Raw genomic sequence first — 16,849 nt, 5'->3', positions numbered from 1 at the left:
AAACAGCTCTACCACTGTGCTAAATGAGTGATCCAGACAATCAGTGCACAGTCATGTCACACCACCCACACTGCATTCTTCCTCCCCCACAATTAGGAGGCTTCCCAGCTATCTCCTGATCCCCCAGCTCTTTCCCAGATGACAGCTTTACTTTGGTTTCCTCCTCTTTATCCCCTCTTTTAAACCCCTTTCAGAAGTCAGCTAAAACAGGTGCCCCACAGGACACAGACCTGGCTGGGGTGCACAGGTCTCATGCTGGTCTGTTATTTATGCTTTATTCAGTGGATGCTGCCACATTATTAGGAGATTTCATGAGCTTCCTAAATAGAGTCTGGGATGTGTCATCAGCTCCACCCCACTTGGGATTACAAATAGATGTGGCCTCAGCTCTCCAGGAGCGCCGAGGGAGTGAAATCTCATCCCTCTCTGCACATTCCTTTTTCTCAATGAAGCACAGCCCGCCCTGCTACTCACATTCTGCTTGGGCAATAATAGAAATTGATGCACAGCCTCCTTCTGTTTCTTCTTTTGCTGTTCCTCTGGTGATTACATCATTCAGGATTTTCCACTGACTGTGAAAGATAGCCTTCTTTGAATCTTCTACTTTGCAAACACTGCTCTGCTTTTCACTCACTGTCTCCTTCAGCCCCTCAGCAGCTGTGAGTTCCTTTTTGTGCTTGACTGCTGGATCAGGAGCTCCCTGGCATGCAATTCCCATCACGGCCATTTCCCAGCTTCAGGGAGACACTGAGCAAGAACAGAAAAACAAAACACTTGTCAAAATCCTTCACAGTTCATGAGAAACAGGAGGCTCCTGAAGGTATCATCATTAATAAATAATTCAAATCAAGGTCCTGCCCATGTTCTGAGCTGGAGAAGAACCCTGGAGTACCAGTCCTCGATTTCTGACTTGGATCACTGAGGATCTGAATATTCAACATTCTCATGACTGAAAGTATGCAACCATACAGGTTTCAGAGAAATTGAAATCTTGGTATATTCCCTTAAATATAAACAGTGAAACCAAGGCGAAGAAGGAACTCCCATATCACTAAACAGGAAGAATGTTCATCCCCAGGAAAAGGGAAGATAAGAAAGTTCTCTTAGAGTGCACCTGGGGGGAATGCCACTGCTCTCACACCATATGCATGGCCATAAACCCAGCTAATTCCTTTTTTGCCCTGTGCTCAGTCATCCTCAAAGCCATTCCTCATCCTCCCTCAATGAAGCCAGGCTCAGCAGCCAACCTGCCCACCCACACATCCTCCCTCACTCCCTTCCTTCCTCTACATCACCACCAACTTCTGCAATCCTTGCTCAAGCCCACCAGAAGTGGAGCTCTTACAGAGTGTTGGATAGAGGACATAGTGATGGTGCTGGAACAGAGCTGGGGAGGGGATCAGCACAGACTGTGAACGACCAGGAACACAAATGGAGCTCCAAACAAGTCCCAGCACAGGGGAAGGTGGAAGAGAGCTGGGGATGGAAAGGGGGAATCATAAACCAGCATGGAAGCAAAGCACTGAGGGACAGGATGGGGACAGCCAGGGGTGAAAATCTGCAATGTGGAGAGTGAGAAGTTCCCTTCAGCATGAGTCCCTGGGGAATACAGCCTTGGTGTAGCCCCTGATCCACTCATCTTGGATTCTGGAGAAGTTAAACCAGCTGTCTCCTTACAAACTAGAATGTGCTCTGTTGCCCCTTAAGTGCAGAGACCCCTTCCTTGTACCAGTGTAAAACCTTAAAATGAACATTCCCACCCTTAAACCACCCACAGAAATTCAGAAACCTTGGGCAATGTATAGGGGAGTTAAGTAGCACAAACTCAGCATAGGACAAGGAGGGACAAGGAGGGACATTTTAACAGAAGCCAGAAAATCAGATATCAGCACCACTACAGGAGCACACCCTGGGGCTCATCAGCTTCAATCTGCACAAATCTTTCTCTTCTCTCCTCTTTTTCCTTTCCTTTCCTTTCCTTTCCTTTCCCTTTCCTTTCCCTTTCCTTTCCTTTTTTCCCCACCTTAAGCAGCTGCCTGGGGCAACAGGACATTTACTCCAACAGGCTCCTGGCAACAGAGATGAATCAGGAAAATGAAAAAATGAGTGGGTGCTCCATGGCTGAAGGACCACCAAGGAAAAGGGGAGGCATTTGGGAGCCAAGTGCATGAACCTTGGTGCTGTGAGTCACCTAACAACCTGGCAGGTATACAAGGAAAGTCAACAATGACCACATTCAGAGGCCAAACAGAGAACAGCTGCTGTGCAAAAGAAGTGCTGATGACAGTATCCCACTCATTACGGCCATCCCGCTCCCTCTCCTCTACAGAAATTATTCAATTCTCAGTGCTGTAAAATAATCCCTTGGAGCAGCAGGAGCAGAGCCTGCCAGATGACTAACCCAGCCACCAGTGACCAAACTGACAAGTTCAGGGTTATTTTTATCCTCACTCTCTCCTGACTTGCATTAACTCTGTCTCTCCTTGCCCTCTCCTCACCTTCAAGGTCCTTCAGGGCAAACCAATCCCCATCAGCAAAAAATACATAATTCTACCAGTCCCTCCTTGGCTGAGTCAAAGGAGAATAGAGAGAGGGGAGAAACAAAACTGCAAGTCCTTGTTGCCCTCTAAAATGGCAAAGAATAACAAGGAAACATAACTGAGATTAAAGTCAACAAAGCTCTGCCTCACTTGCAGACTCAAAGAGACCGAGGCAGCAATTGTGAGCAACGGCCTCGAGCCGGGCAGAGCTCAGGCAGTTTAATGTGTGACTCAGGTCTGTGGGGCTGTGCAGGGCCAGAACCTGCATGCCCAGCCTGGTTTAACTGTTGCTGCACAATTTTCAGTCCTTGGAAAAGTCAAATGCCAACTATTTTTATGGTGTGTACAGCAAAGCATGGTGGGAAGAAGCTGTGATTAAAAATAATAAGCAATCAGAACTTTTAAATAGCTTTTGAAGTGTAGGTTCTGCCTGGAGAAAAGGAGGCTCAGGGGAGACTTTTATGCCCTCTACAGCTCCCTGACAGGAGGTTGAAGCCAATTGAGGGTTGGGCTCTGCTCCCAGGAAACAAGAGACAGGACACAAGGAAATGGCCTCAAGTTGTGTCAGGGGAGGTTCAAGTTGGATATTGGGAAAATTTCTTCACTGGAAGGCTGGTCAGGCATTGGAATGGGCTGCCAGGGTGGAGTCCCCAGCCTGGAGGTGCTCAAAAACCAAGCAGACAAGGCACTTCATGATATGGCTCAGTGGGCATGGTGGGATTTGGTTGAAGGCTGGACTGAATGCCCTTGGAGGTCTTTTCCAGGCTCAGTGATTCTGTGATTCAGAACTGAACAGGCCTGACTCATCTCTGTGCACGTGGAAGGGGGCTAAGAGAGGTGCAAAGAGCTCCTGAGTCCCATAATTCAGACCCAGGCACTCAGACTCTGCCCAGAGCCACCCCACAGCTCCAGCTACAAGGGAGACTGGGCAGCAAATCCCACTAAGAGCAGGATTTACCCACGTGAGACACTCTGGAGCTGCAGTTCCCCTGCCTGTTTGTGAGCTCCAGGATGAGCACAGCTTCCTGAACAGACACAGGGGACAGACAAACAAACAGCACAGGGAGCTTCACGGTCCTGAGCTGGAGGCTGCCTGTGTCCTACCCAGAACTGCTTGTCCTCTCCCTCAGCCAGCTGTAATTCTTGATTTCCATATCCTGGACTGTCTTCTTTCTGTGGACATGTGATGGGCTCGTTATTTTCAAGGCAGAAAAGGGAAGTCAGGTAATGATGCAGGAGATAAGAGTGGATAATGCACTCCTAACCCACAATGGGCTTTTGATACCAGCTTAAAACCTGTTTGCTCCTTATCTTCACTAAGGGTTTACTCACCTTGGGTTAACTAATGTTAGTTCCCACTGCTGTAAAACAGAAAGTGTGTTTTTACAGAATGAAAGCCAAACAGTCTCAGTTGTGCTCTGAAGGCACCGCTCTGGTGGCAGCTCCTCCCTCAGCCAACGTGTGGGAGAAACTAAAATACTGGAGAAGGTCACCTGAGACTTGAAGGGAGTCAGAGCTAATGAGATACTCCAACATTATTAATGTAATTATTAATGTAAGAGACAACCACGTGCTTTCTGCTCCTTTAAAACCTCCTCCTTCCTTCTCTAAAACCCCTCTTCAGCTCTTCCATCTCAGCTGGAAGATGTTTGGAGCAGGGATCTTAAAAAAGCATTTCTGTGTGTCATGAAGTGGTTGTGAGAGGAACTCAGAGCTGGACAGGAGCCATGCAAACACCTTCCAGCACTGCACCACTCCCCAGCACACCATAATATGGGATCCTGCTTGGTGTGCCTGGCCCCAATCCCCATGGACACCTTAATATGGGATCCTGCTTGGTGTGCCTGGCCCCAATCCCCATGGACACCTTAATATGGGATCCTGCTTGGTGTGCCTGGCCCCAGTCCCCATGGACACCTTAATATGGGATCCTGCTTGGTGTGCCTGGCCCCAATCCCCCTGGACACCATAATATGGGATCCTGCTTGGTGTGCCTGCCTCCAATCCCCATGGACACCATAATATGGGATCCTGCTGGGTGTGCCTGCCTCCAATTCCCACCCACCATAATATGGAATCCTGCTTGGTGTGCCTGCCTCCAATCCCCATGGACACCATAATATGGGATCCTGCTTGGTGTGCCTGGCCCCAATCCCCAGCACACCATAATATGGGATCCTGCTTGGTGTGCCTGGCCCCAATCCCCAGCACACCATAATATGGGATCCTGCTTGGTGTGCCTGCCTCCAATCCCCCTGGACACCATAATATGGGATCCTGCTTGGTGTGCCTGGCCCCAATCCCCAGCACACCATAATATGGGATCCTGCTTGGTGTGCCTGCCTCCAATCCCCATGGACACCTTAATATGGGATCCTGCTTGGTGTGCCTGGCCCCAATCCCCCTGGACACCATAATATGGGATCCTGCTTGGTGTGCCTGGCCCCAGACCCCAGCACACCTTGATATGGGATCCTGCTTGGTGTGCCTGGCCCCAATCCCCATGGACACCATAATATGGGATCCTGCTTGGTGTGCCTGCCTCCAATTCCCACCCACCATAATATGGGATCCTGCTTGGTGTGCCTGCCTCCAATTCCCACCCACCATAATATGGGATCCTGCTTGGTGTGCCTGGCCCCAATCCCCATGGACACCTTAATATGGGATCCTGCTTGGTGTGCCTGGCCCCAATCCCCATGGACACCTTAATATGGGATCCTGCTTGGTGTGCCTGCCTCCAGTCCCCATTGACACCTTAATATGGGATCCTGCTTGGTGTGCCTGGCCCCAATCCCCACACACCTTAATATGGGATCCTGCTTGGTGTGCCTGCCTCCAGTCCCCAGCACACCATAATATGGGATCCTGCTTGGTGTGCCTGCCTCCAATCCCCACACACCTTAATATGGGATCCTGCTTGGTGTGCCTGGCCCCAATCCCCATGGACACCATAATATGGGATCCTGCTTGGTGTGCCTGGCCCCAATCCCCACACACCTTAATATGGGATCCTGCTTGGTGTGCCTGGCCCCAATCCCCCTGGACACCATAATATGGGATCCTGCTTGGTGTGCCTGGCCCCAGTCCCCATGGACAATGGCTTTTGGGAGAATTCCAGTTAATGCTTTGTGGACCAGCCCATACATTTGGTCAAAAAAGCCTTGGGAAAGAGCTTTAAAATATATGTAAGGTTTCCTAAGTCAACTCCACGGAATGGAGATTTCTTCTCATCTGAGTGTACCCATTCAGCAGCAGTGTCACATTGACATTTAGTTTGAAAGCAAAGAAGATAGAAAATTATGTTGTCTCAGTGAGGTTTCCCACTTCCTTATGGAGAGGAGTTCTGTGCACAGAGCACTAACTCAGGTTGCCTTTGCAGCTGCTGCTGGTTTGATCAAACACAAGGAGCATTTTTAGCCGTGTTGCTTTTCTGACCACCACAACAAAGCAACAGCTGGGAAGAGCCAGGAATTTCTGCATCACTAGAGCAGGGAATGTCAACTGAGAAGAACACCACACACCTTTTGGGGACCTTCCAATCCTACCAGCTGTCAATGAGTATGGCAAAAAGTGCCAAGTCTGTAGCCAAAAGAACCTAAACAGGGTATTAGCTACAAAATCTTTGTGCAAAGCCACCAAACCTTGTCAAGGAGCAGCTTCTTCCAAAGGAAAAAAAAAAAATTATACTTCTTATACTTGTCACACGGATGGATCACATTAAAAAGCTGGTTTGGGGCCAAAGGCATGTATGTATACATATATACTTTAGGGACATACTTTAGCTATATACATATCTATATATACATATATACACACACACACATATATATATATATACACATATATATATATACACATATAAAAATTAAATAAATTAAAGGATTCAAGGCCAGGTTGGACAGGACTTGGAGAACCTGGGATAGTGGAAGGTGTCCACGGCAGGGAGTGAAAGTGGATGAACTCCAAGGTCCCTTCCAACCCAAACCATTCCATCATGATTTGTACAAGCCCTTCAGAGCCTGGGCACCCCTGCCCTCCATCCCTGGCTGCTCTGTGCCTGGATGGCCCCCCTGGGCTCCCTGGCCTGCACACGTTTCAGATGGAACTGAAATTCAGACAGTTCCGGTTTTGCTGAGGCAGTTTAGGGCCTGTTACTGTAGCCCAGGCCTGGGTGGAGATTTAAACTGCTCAGAGCTGTCAGCAGGACAAGTTTCAGTTTGTGTCAGAAGGGACTTCAAAAAACCCAATTGTAGCACTCAGCAGCCCCCCCAACCTCAAAACACATTTAATGCTGCTTTAAGTGAACATGTCTAAGGCGGGGGGGGGGGGAAGAAGACTTCTCTTGTGTATCTAAGAGCTCCAAAGTGAAAATAAATAGAATGCCTGACTGATTAAAATCCTGGTGAGTCAGAGCAGCAGTTGCTATTCCAGGGAGCTCTCAGCCTTCAATGACCACTGTGACCCATCCAGCCATTCCAGGGGCTCCTGCACAATCCCCTCTGGTCCCTCTCGTGTGGATCCACAGAGGAACACCAGGGAAAGCTGCAAACCTCCTCCCAGAGCACCACAAGGTCGCTGTTTGAAGCACTGCACTATCAGCCCCACGTCCCATTACAAACAACAGGCAGTGTGTAAACATGTTCTTTAAAGTGGTTTGATAGTAAATACTCCCAAATCCTCTTTCAGCCACTGGTGTTGCTTACTGTAAACATCAAGATAATGAGCCTGAGTTGTTTTTGTTGGTTTTTTTTTTTAGTTACCAGACATTAAGATATTGCAATAGCTTGGTTACAAAATCTGCAGGGAAATATTTGACTGGGTTTAATTATCAGCAGATTTCTAAAAGCACCCAAACACACCTTTATATCCTCATTTCCTCGAGGACAGCCCGAGCACAGCTCACCCCTGAACAATTCTTTTCATGCTGCTGAACAAAGATATGAACACCACCACTTGCCCAGAGTTTACAAACACTGCCACAAGCCCATTCACTCTGAGAATGAGCAGTTTTTCCCAACCCTTTTGTAAACAAGGAGAACAGAAATAATCAGAACAAACTTCAGCCTGATAAGGATTTGCTTCCCAGCTGTTCTCACAGAGCTCCCAGGCCACTTAACAACACCATGGCTTTGACAGCCCACTCATGGAGTTATTTCCTAAACTACAACAAAATGATACAATAAAGCACCTAAAGGGACAACTTCCAGCAGCCACCACAGACACACCTGAAAATCGATTCTGCCCAAGCAGGTGGAGCCAGGCTGTCACCAGTTGTCACTTTACACTGCTTTGCAGCCTTACATTTCAATCATATTTATAAAATCCATGTAAATCCATGGGGAAGCAGTGACACTGGGATGCCTTACTGGCAAAACCAACCCACCAAAAGTCTAGTTAAATTTAGTATTGATAGAAGCAGTTCTACATTATCTTTTTGTATGATTGGTCCTGCCAATTCACTTGTGACTATAAAATCAAAATATGAACCGATTGGGATGATTTCTAACTGTCCAGCCTGAGCAGATTCTCATGAGACATGAGGAAAAAAGGAGCAAAGTGATCAGCAAAGCCCACCCTCCTACAGATGCAATTCCCTCATGTCTGTCCCTCCATGCATCCTCATGTCCCTCTCCCAGCATCTCCAGACCCTTTCCTAGCTCAGGGCTCTTTTATTCCCAGCCATCTGCTGATCTCAGAAGCTGGAAATCTTTCTGTCCTCCAGGCCTCGACCCCTCTGTCTCCACCAACACATCTGACACTTGCCAGCAAAGGTCAAAAGTCACAGAAGGAAAGCCGATTCCCCGTCACTTTGCCTCCATCCTCTTGGCAGTTATAATAAAAATAATAATTCAGCACCTCATCACTGCTTCAACAGTTCAGCTCTACCCTCTCCCATTTAACACAGAAAGAAAACTCAGGACAGACTCATTAACTTCAAGTTCATTAACTCCAGCGGTGTTGGATCAGGTCCCACAAACCCTTTAGGTTTTCAGTTATGTTTGTTTGTTATGCTCCTTCACAGTGCTCTACAACATTCAGTCTCTTAATACAGTTAAAATTTAATAGTTAATAGCAAGTGACTCATTCCCAAGGAATCCGGTGGCTGTGCCAATTAACAGACATCAACTGAGGTAAAATGCAATAAAGCAGCTCACTACAGACACACTCAATTCAGCTATTCTTATCACTAATGTCACAGCACAGAAGCGTGAATTATTACTCATAAAAGCATTCAGAAAGCCAGTTAAAAAAGAAATTCAGACTTTGTTTATAGGTGCTGGTTTCAGACCGCTGTGTCGTCCATGTGCAGGAGCGCTCAACACATGTTTCTAATGTAACCAGCTAAAGCTGACAGGAAGCATCTGAGATCAACCACAGCAGCAACTTATTAATCAGCAAAGAAACATATTAACCTTTGGCCAGAAAAAAAAAAAAAAAAGAATAAAAAGGAAAAAAAGGGGGAAAAAGGAGTTAGGCATTTAGTTGTGTTAAAAGGAATGAAAAGGACCGGGTGGGTCAGGTGAATTAAGGTCCGGCTCGGTTGTGTTGTGATGAGCTGAGCTCATCCCTGCATCCTTCTCCCTTCTCCAGGGCCCGGGATCAGCCAAGTCCCTGCACTGGGAGCCCCGGGAACCGGGAGATCAGGAGTCTGAGGGGCACCGGGAGATCAGAAAGCCGGGCTGCCCGAGCCACCGGGAGCTCGGGGATCTGAGGGGCACCGGGAGCCTGGGGCACCGCAGACCCGAGGAGGTGCGGGGCAGCAGTGACATCCAGCTCCGAACACCCACACACAGCGCCGCGAAGGGAGCGGCGGCGGCGGGGCCCGGCGAGCCCATCACCCGCTCGGAGCCGCCGGCCGGGCCGGGGCTCCTCACACGCTGCTCCCGCCGGCAGCCGCGGAAGCTCCGCCAGGCCCTACCGGGAGATGCACCCCGCGGCTCCCAGCCCGAACGCCGCACCCCGGACCCGCATTCCGTCTCCGCGGCGGTAGCCGGGCCCGCACCTACCCCTCCGGCACGGCTCGACTCAGCTCGGCTCAACCCGGTCCAGCCCGGCGCGATTCTGCTCAGCCCGCCCGCCGCAGCCCGGCGCGGCCCCTCAGGCCTCTTCGCCAGCTCCCGCTCACTGACAGACGGCACCCGGCCATGGTCCCGCCCCCTGTCTCCTCGCAGCCAATCATCGCCCCGTCTCGCCGTATGACCCCGCCCCTTCTCCCAATCACCGCGCGGTCCTTGCCCCGGCTCCCCGGGCTCAGGCCGGCTGGGTTTCCCAGAAGTGGGCGGGGTTTTCTGCCAAGTAGGCCCCGCCCCACGATTCTCCGGGCGCCGTCGCGCTGCGCATGCGCGTTCCCCCGATGGGGCGGGGTCGGGAGCGGCCGCCGGTCCCCTCACGATCGTCCGCCATGTTGGCTGTGGCTCTCGCCGGTCCCGGGCACCGCCGTGTCCCTCGGTTCCTTCGGGCAGGGGGTGAAAGGTGTGTTGAGGCCACCTCGGAGCCCCCTCGGAGGTACCTCGGTGCCGCAGTAGCGCGTTTTCCCTGTCAGCAGCTGCTCCAGAGAGTCGCCCATTACATTGCTCTTGCCTCCGGAAGCTGAGACATTCTACTGATTTTTTTTTTCCTTGTCTAAGACTCTGTCGCCCTTTCCTGGTGAAATGACAAGGGAAGGGCCGCAGGAGCGTGTGCCCCCATGCTGGCGCTCCTCCCGGCGGTGAGGGGTGGGAGGTGTCAGTCCTGCTGTGGGGAGATTTGCAAGTGCTATTAGTTTATAACTTAACTCCGATCTCCCCAGTAAACGACACTTTATTATTCGCGTTATACTTTGCCCAAGTACGGTTATGTTTTGCTTTGACACTAAAGGAAGGGGTGGGTGTGATGACTTGGTCCTTGACTCAATGAGATGGGGGAGCCATGGGAAATAGAGCATTTCAGAGGTAGTTTCAGAGCTTTCAAGAAAGGATTCTGATGAACTTAGAGAACCATAGAAACATGGATTGGATGTGATTGGAAGGGACCCTAAGGCCCATCCAGTGCCACCCCCTGCCATGGCAGGGACACCTTCCATTGTCCCAGGCTGCTCCAAGCCCCAATGTCCAACCTGGCCTTGGACACTGCCAGGGATCCAGGGGCAGCCCCAGCTGCTCTGGGCACCCTGTGCCAGGGCCTGCCCACCCTCCCAGGGAAGGATTTCATCCAGTGTTTATTCCTTCTGGATTAGGACTCCTCCAGTGACACAGGAGCAAGGAATGATTCACGGCTCTGGCAGTCTGTGTGTGAGAACCACAGGGATGGTGCTTGGAGCAGCCTTTCAATGGGAAGGAGCAAAATCCCACATCCCTCACCTTCAGCATACACTCGCTCTGCACAGGGGCCTCTTGTTCAAACTCCTTGCATAGTTTGGGCAGAAATTTTAACTTCCAGCAGCTCTTTCATAGGAGGAGTCTACTGTGTTGGTTGATTGATGTTGGTTGCACTCACTGGTCTTAGAGCTTGTTTCCAACCTGAATGATTGCATGTTCTGTGTTGCAGAACAGTCCCCTGTTGCCCATTTAACTCTGGGTATGAAGCCTGAGTTAAAAGAACCCATCACAGTAGGTCACTGTCACACCTCATGTGTTGTAGTCTATGAGATTTTCTGCAGGTTACTCCAGAACTTGTGGAATTGGTTAAAGTGCATGGAAAATATGGGGAGTGGGGTTGCTCTCATCAGCTCAGCCCTCCAAGGGGAGAGCTGGTAGATGAAGGTGGCTTTCAGTCCTCCCTGGAGCAGCTCTGGGTTGGGTGGATGGAGAGAGTTGAGTTCTGGGTTCATGTTCTGTGTGCTCTCATGCTTGGGCAGAACATGTTAGAGTCACAGAGCCTGGGATCCACAGAACCTCCAACATCCCTGAGTAAAGGATCATCCTTACAGAGTCCCACAGTGGTTTGGGTGGGAAGGGACCTGAAAGTTCCTCTGCCATGGCAGGGACACCTTCCACTATCCCAGGCTGCTCCAAGCCCCAGTGTCCAGCCTGGCCTTGGACACTGCCAGGGATCCAGGGGCAGCCACAGCAGCTCTGGGCACCTGTGCCAGGGCCTCACCTCCCTCCTAGGGGAGCATTTCTTACTAATTCAAGCTGAAGGAAACTTTGAAGAGAGGCAGGAGTTGTGACAATAGCTGGTCACAATATTTGACATAATTTTCCTTTAAAAGTCTGAGGTTATTTTTGCCAGAGTAGTTGAGGTGATCGTGGTGTTGCATTTAGGGGTATTTATGACCTTGATATTTTTATCACAGTGGAAATAAGAGCAAACAAAGTTTTTGACAAAATATAAAAGACCCTTAATACCCATGTTGTGGGTTTGAACAAGCCACACTTTCCATTGGAATTATGTTCTGTAGTTGTTGGGGATGAGGGAGGGAAGGGGGGGGACAGGATTGAGAAAAGCACACGTGGAGCTTGTCACAAGCCCAGGTTCAACACTGAAATCCAGAGCACTCTGCTTTTCTCTTGTGGTCAAATGGTGTGAAATGAATCAGTGGTCTCAGTATTACTGGCAGAGAGGTTTGTCACTCTTGGAGCTGTAAAGAATGTCTGGAAGGCACGGATGGAGCGTGATGGGTGTGACAATGACGCTGCAGTCAGCGAGCCGCGGTCACGGCACAGGTACAGCTCGGAGATGGGAGGAGCAGGAGCACGTCCTGACCACCCCGAGCTCCCGACAGCTCTGCAGCCGCAGCAGGGCCTGGGGCACGGCGAGAGCCCCGCCTGGGCCACCCACCGGAGCTGCAGCGGCGCTGGGCCGGCTCTGCTCTGTCCCTCCGGGCTCTGCCCTGTCCCTCCGGGCTCTGCCCCTCCGGGCTCTGCCCTGCCCCTCCCGGCTCTGCCCCTCCCGGCTCTGCCCCTCCGGGCTCTGCCCCTCCGGGCTCTGCCCCTCCGGGCTCTGGCCCTGCCCCTCCCGGCTCTGCCCCTCCCGGCTCTGCCCTGCCCCTCCCGGCTCTGCCCCTCCGGGCTCTGTCCCTCCGGGCTCTGCCCTGTCCCTCCCGGCTCTGCCCTGTCCCTCCCGGGCTCTGCCCTGCCCCTCCCGGCTCTGCCCTGTCCCTCCCGGCTCTGCCCTGTCCCTCCCGGCCCTGCTCTGCCTCTCCGGGCTCTGCCCTGTCCCTCCCGGCTCTATCCTGCCCCTCCGTCCTGGTTCAGGGTCTCCTACGGCTGGCTCGGGTTTCTGTTGCAGCAATCTCTCCCACAAGTAGCTCTGAGCACCAGCACACATGGAGAGAATGCAAATACAGCTGTGCTCCTGTTTATGGAAATAGCACAGGGCGTATCTGTACTTGGTTTGAAGAGTCAGCACAAATAGCTGCATTAATAATTGCTGCAAAATATTGTGTCCTCCTTTTGGGTGCCCCAGTAGTGTCAAGACCTACTTGTGTGATTACAGTTACAGTTCAGAGAGCACCCACAGCTTCACAGAAACCTTTTGTTCCTGCCTGGATTGATGATGGTGATCCACTCTGGGACCAGTGGTTAGGAAAAGCTCTTAGCTGGGAGTTCCTGATCTGTTACTCCACGTTTGGTGTGTGTGAGCCAAGAGCAGCAAGTTACAATAAAAGGACTTGAGCTAGGCAGGGCTTTGGCAGCTTCAGTGTGGATCCAGAGATGGAGACAGCTCATTCCACCTTGGCTCATCTCCAGCATCATCCCACCAATCCCAGGGACATGTCACCATTTTAACAAAGGAGAATTCTGACCACAAGACACCCACGCTGTCTTGTCCTAAACCCTCCTAGAAGCTGAAGTCCAGCCCTCATGGGTGCTGCTGAGCTCGGGGCACAGGAGAGGTGGGGGCCACCATGCCTTGTGTGCTGGCATTGCCAGAGTCTATTCTTGGGTCCAGGTGTCCCCTCCTTCAGGTTGTGTTGGATTTGGGGTCTGGCCATGGCAGCTGCACTGCAGAACCTGTGTGGAGGGTGGCCCTCCCAGGGGACATTGGGTGCTTATCCATGAGAGAGCTCCTGCAGCAGCTGCTGTGGGGATGATGGCAGAGCAGCACTCCATCTTCCAGCAGGGATATGGGATCGGTGTGCCAGCTGCACAACCCCCCCTGTGAGTGGACACTGGAGCTCTCAGACCTGAGGTGGTCCCACTCAGACCCCCTGCTCTCACTGTGACATTTGGAGCCATCTTGAGCCAGAGTGACAAACGGGCTCTCGGCTGTTCTGTTCCTCAGAAATTCATCCTGAAGCAACTGCTTGAAAACTTCACCATTCAAAAGTTTCACTTCCCAAATAGTGCTGTGCTATAAATACCCTGTGCAGTGGGATATGACATTTACTCCCACACAAGACACAGCAGGCTTTGCAACTTGCAAACTCATTAACCCTTGAGTGAACACAAGGTAAGGAGCTTGTGGGACAGACTCGTGTTGCAGCCTGCGAGCTGCTGTGGGCTGCTGGAAAGGAAACAGGAGGGGAATTTCACACAGAGTTCCTGCAGTTAACTGGAAAAACTCACTTCTTCCAGCTGTTTGGACAGCACAGAGTGAAGATGTTGCTTTAGGAATATTAGTGCTTTATTCCACTCTTATCAACTGATCTCGGAGCACTTTCCTGTCCAAAGCAAAGAAGTACTTAAGTTAGTTTGCTTTAATTTCCGATTCTGCAACTGATTTATGATCCTTGACAAATTTCTTAGTTCCTTGGTTTCGTTTCCGTATAAAACACATGGTAACTGCTTTTCTTTTGTTCTTTATCTGTTGTGTATAGGTATCATAGAGACATGGAATAGTCTGGGATGGAAGCCCAAAATGAGACGGAAAACCCATCCTGTCCCACCCCTGCCATGGGCAGGGACACCTCCCACTGTCCCAGGCTGCTCCAGGTCCTGTCCAGCCTGGCCTTGGGCACTGCCAGGGATCCAGGGGCAGCCACAGCTCTGTGCTCTGGGCACCCTGTGCCAGGGCCTGCCCACAGGGAACAATTTCTTCCTTACCATAGAATCAGAGAATGGTTTGACTTGGAAGGGACCCTAAAGGTCACATATATATATATATATATATATATATATATATATATATATATATATATATATGAGATAGATAGATAGATAGATAGATAGATAGATAGATAGATAGATAGATAGATAAATAGATAGAATAAAGGCATATACTAGAAATTCAACCACTAGGCTCTGTTGGGTGCCCTGACTGAAGTGCTGGTGTGCTGATGTTTCATAAATATACTATAGAAATATATAAATACCCTCTCTCTCTCTATACATATGTCTCAATGGGTGTAGGTTTGTAATGTTTGTATCTTTCCTATTGAGAAAGAGCTGAAGTCACCTGGATGGGTAGATTTTACAAGGAGTGGGTCATTTTATCCCCTTGCATAACCTCACCTCAAGCAAGGTGTGTGTCAGGGCAAGTCAAGAGCACAATTATCAGAGCAGCCCAGTGCTGCTGCTGCTCCTCTGTGGGTAATGCAGCCCAAGGTTTTAAAAGTGTGTGATGTTGGCATGTGAGTGTTTGTCTGCTGTTAGAAAGGCTTTGCAGAGAGGGTTAATGTGAAGCTGTGTCCAGGACGTTTAGGTTGGAGATCAGGAGAAACCTCTTCCCCCCAGAGGGTGCTGGCACTGCCCAGGCTCCCCAGAAAATGGGCACAGCCCCAAAGCTGCCAGAGCTCCAGGAGGGTTTGGACAACGCTCCCAGGGATGCCCAGGGTGGGATTGTTGGGGTGTCTGGGCAGGGCCAGGAGTTGGACTGGATGATCCTTGGGGGCCCCTTCCAACGTGGGGTATGCCATGATCCTGTGAGAGAATGTCTTGGGATATTCATGGCTGTAGAAGAGAAATGAATCCTGGCATTGGAAATGGGCTAGGGGAATATGAAAACAAACAAATTCAGGCCTTTGTAGAAGGGCTTTGATTCCGATTCTAATCTCAGTTCCATGACATAGATGTGATCCCTCCCGAGTACTTGTGCCAGTGAAAATGCCTCAATGGCTTCCCAAAGTTTTTCATCAGCTCTTCTGAATGCCAAGCAGTTCCAATTAATCAGAACTGGCCCTGCAGGGAATACTCTGCTTACAGCTTCCTCTTGTGTTTGCCAACGCCCGCTGCAGCGCCCGTGCTCCTGCGCGAGTTCTGCTTCGGGCTCTGGTGCGGGGCTGTCGCAGGAAACACGCGGCGGGCAGGGCTCCCCTGCGGGAGCAGCACAGGGCACGGCCAGCGGGGCCTCAGCTCCTCGGGCTGCTCCTTTGTGGGCACGAGGATCGAGTCAACATCGATTTTCCCTCTCTGCTGCGAGCTCAGCTGGGGATTTCAGTGCTCCTCTGACCGACTTACGTGGAGCTGAGTTTTGATCAGATTCTGCTGCAGAGGCAGTGGCGCTGCCTTTATCAAAGAGGAAATGAGCACTGGGAAGACAAAGCTGAGATTATTAAACGTACAAATTCCTTACTCAATTTAAGGAATTTGAGTGTTCTTTTTCTTGTAGATTACAGGGTTTCTCTGGTTATGTTGATTCCTTAACAGCTTTCCAAACTCAGCTCCCTAAAATTCACTTTTCTGGGAGTCACAGGTTCACCAGAAACAGATGTCACTCACCTCAGATACTTAAGAGTGTATTAGAGAATAAGCCCCAAATCTTTGTCAGAATATTACAAAAGGCATGTGGTGGTTTTCTTTTTAAGCCCCAGTTCTGATAATTAAGCAGTAAATGAAAAATTCAAATGCTGCTTTTTGAAAAGGAATTGTTAATATATAGTTTGTAGAGATCAGGTTCATGAATTGTGAGAAGCTGAGAAGTTGATATTTCTATTTGATTGAATACTTTTTTTTTTAAACTGATGACTCTTAATCCAAAATGAGCAACACTTTCCTCCCAGGGAACTGTTCTAATTCAACTCTTTGTACCCATTTGTCAAAAACATGTCCCAGGTACAACCTTTACTCAGTAGCACTTTGATCTATGTAAGATAGAGGGAGGGAAAAGTGTGCTGGGTTTTGTGACCAGCATCTCAAGGGACTTTGCTGATGTGTAGAGATGAGGGATGGGAAGTCAGTGGAGATGCCTGTGCACAGCATTTATGGAGTTTTCATCCTCCATGGAGTGTTTCAGCAGCAGGAGGGGCCAGTGCTGACATTCCCTGCAGGTTCTGCTCTGTGTACAAAGAGGACTTTGTCCCTAGATAGCTGCTCTGGTCACATCCCACTGTGCTTTCACTATGAGCTGATTAAAAGTTTGCTGCTAATGTCACACACAGCCGAGCTGAGAAGTGCCAGGCAGGGTCCAAAAGCCACCCTGGCTTGCTGGGACTCCAAGCTGAGGTG

The 16,849-nt window shown here is 50.2% G+C and overlaps 1 protein-coding gene across 1 annotated transcript in view; it reads right to left on the bottom strand.

Annotated features, from left to right (window-relative positions):
- MAP3K14 (mitogen-activated protein kinase kinase kinase 14) overlaps positions 1–9,656 on the bottom strand; it is a 30,796-nt gene extending 21,140 nt beyond the window's left edge. Inside the window, exons 1-2 of the mRNA XM_066567065.1 lie at positions 9,551–9,656; positions 475–747 (exon numbers count right to left, since the gene is read on the bottom strand). Coding sequence (XP_066423162.1) covers positions 475–727 — 253 coding nt within the window. The 5' untranslated portion in view covers positions 728–747; positions 9,551–9,656. The remainder of the gene's footprint in view (positions 1–474; positions 748–9,550) is intronic.
- Positions 9,657–16,849: the final 7,193 nt, after the last annotated feature.

Source organism: Molothrus aeneus, chromosome 28 (assembly GCF_037042795.1).
Source record: "Molothrus aeneus isolate 106 chromosome 28, BPBGC_Maene_1.0, whole genome shotgun sequence".
Lineage (NCBI taxonomy): Eukaryota > Metazoa > Chordata > Aves > Passeriformes > Icteridae > Molothrus > Molothrus aeneus.
Note: the sequence above shows the minus strand (reverse complement) of the source record. Positions and strands in the feature narration are given on the sequence as shown.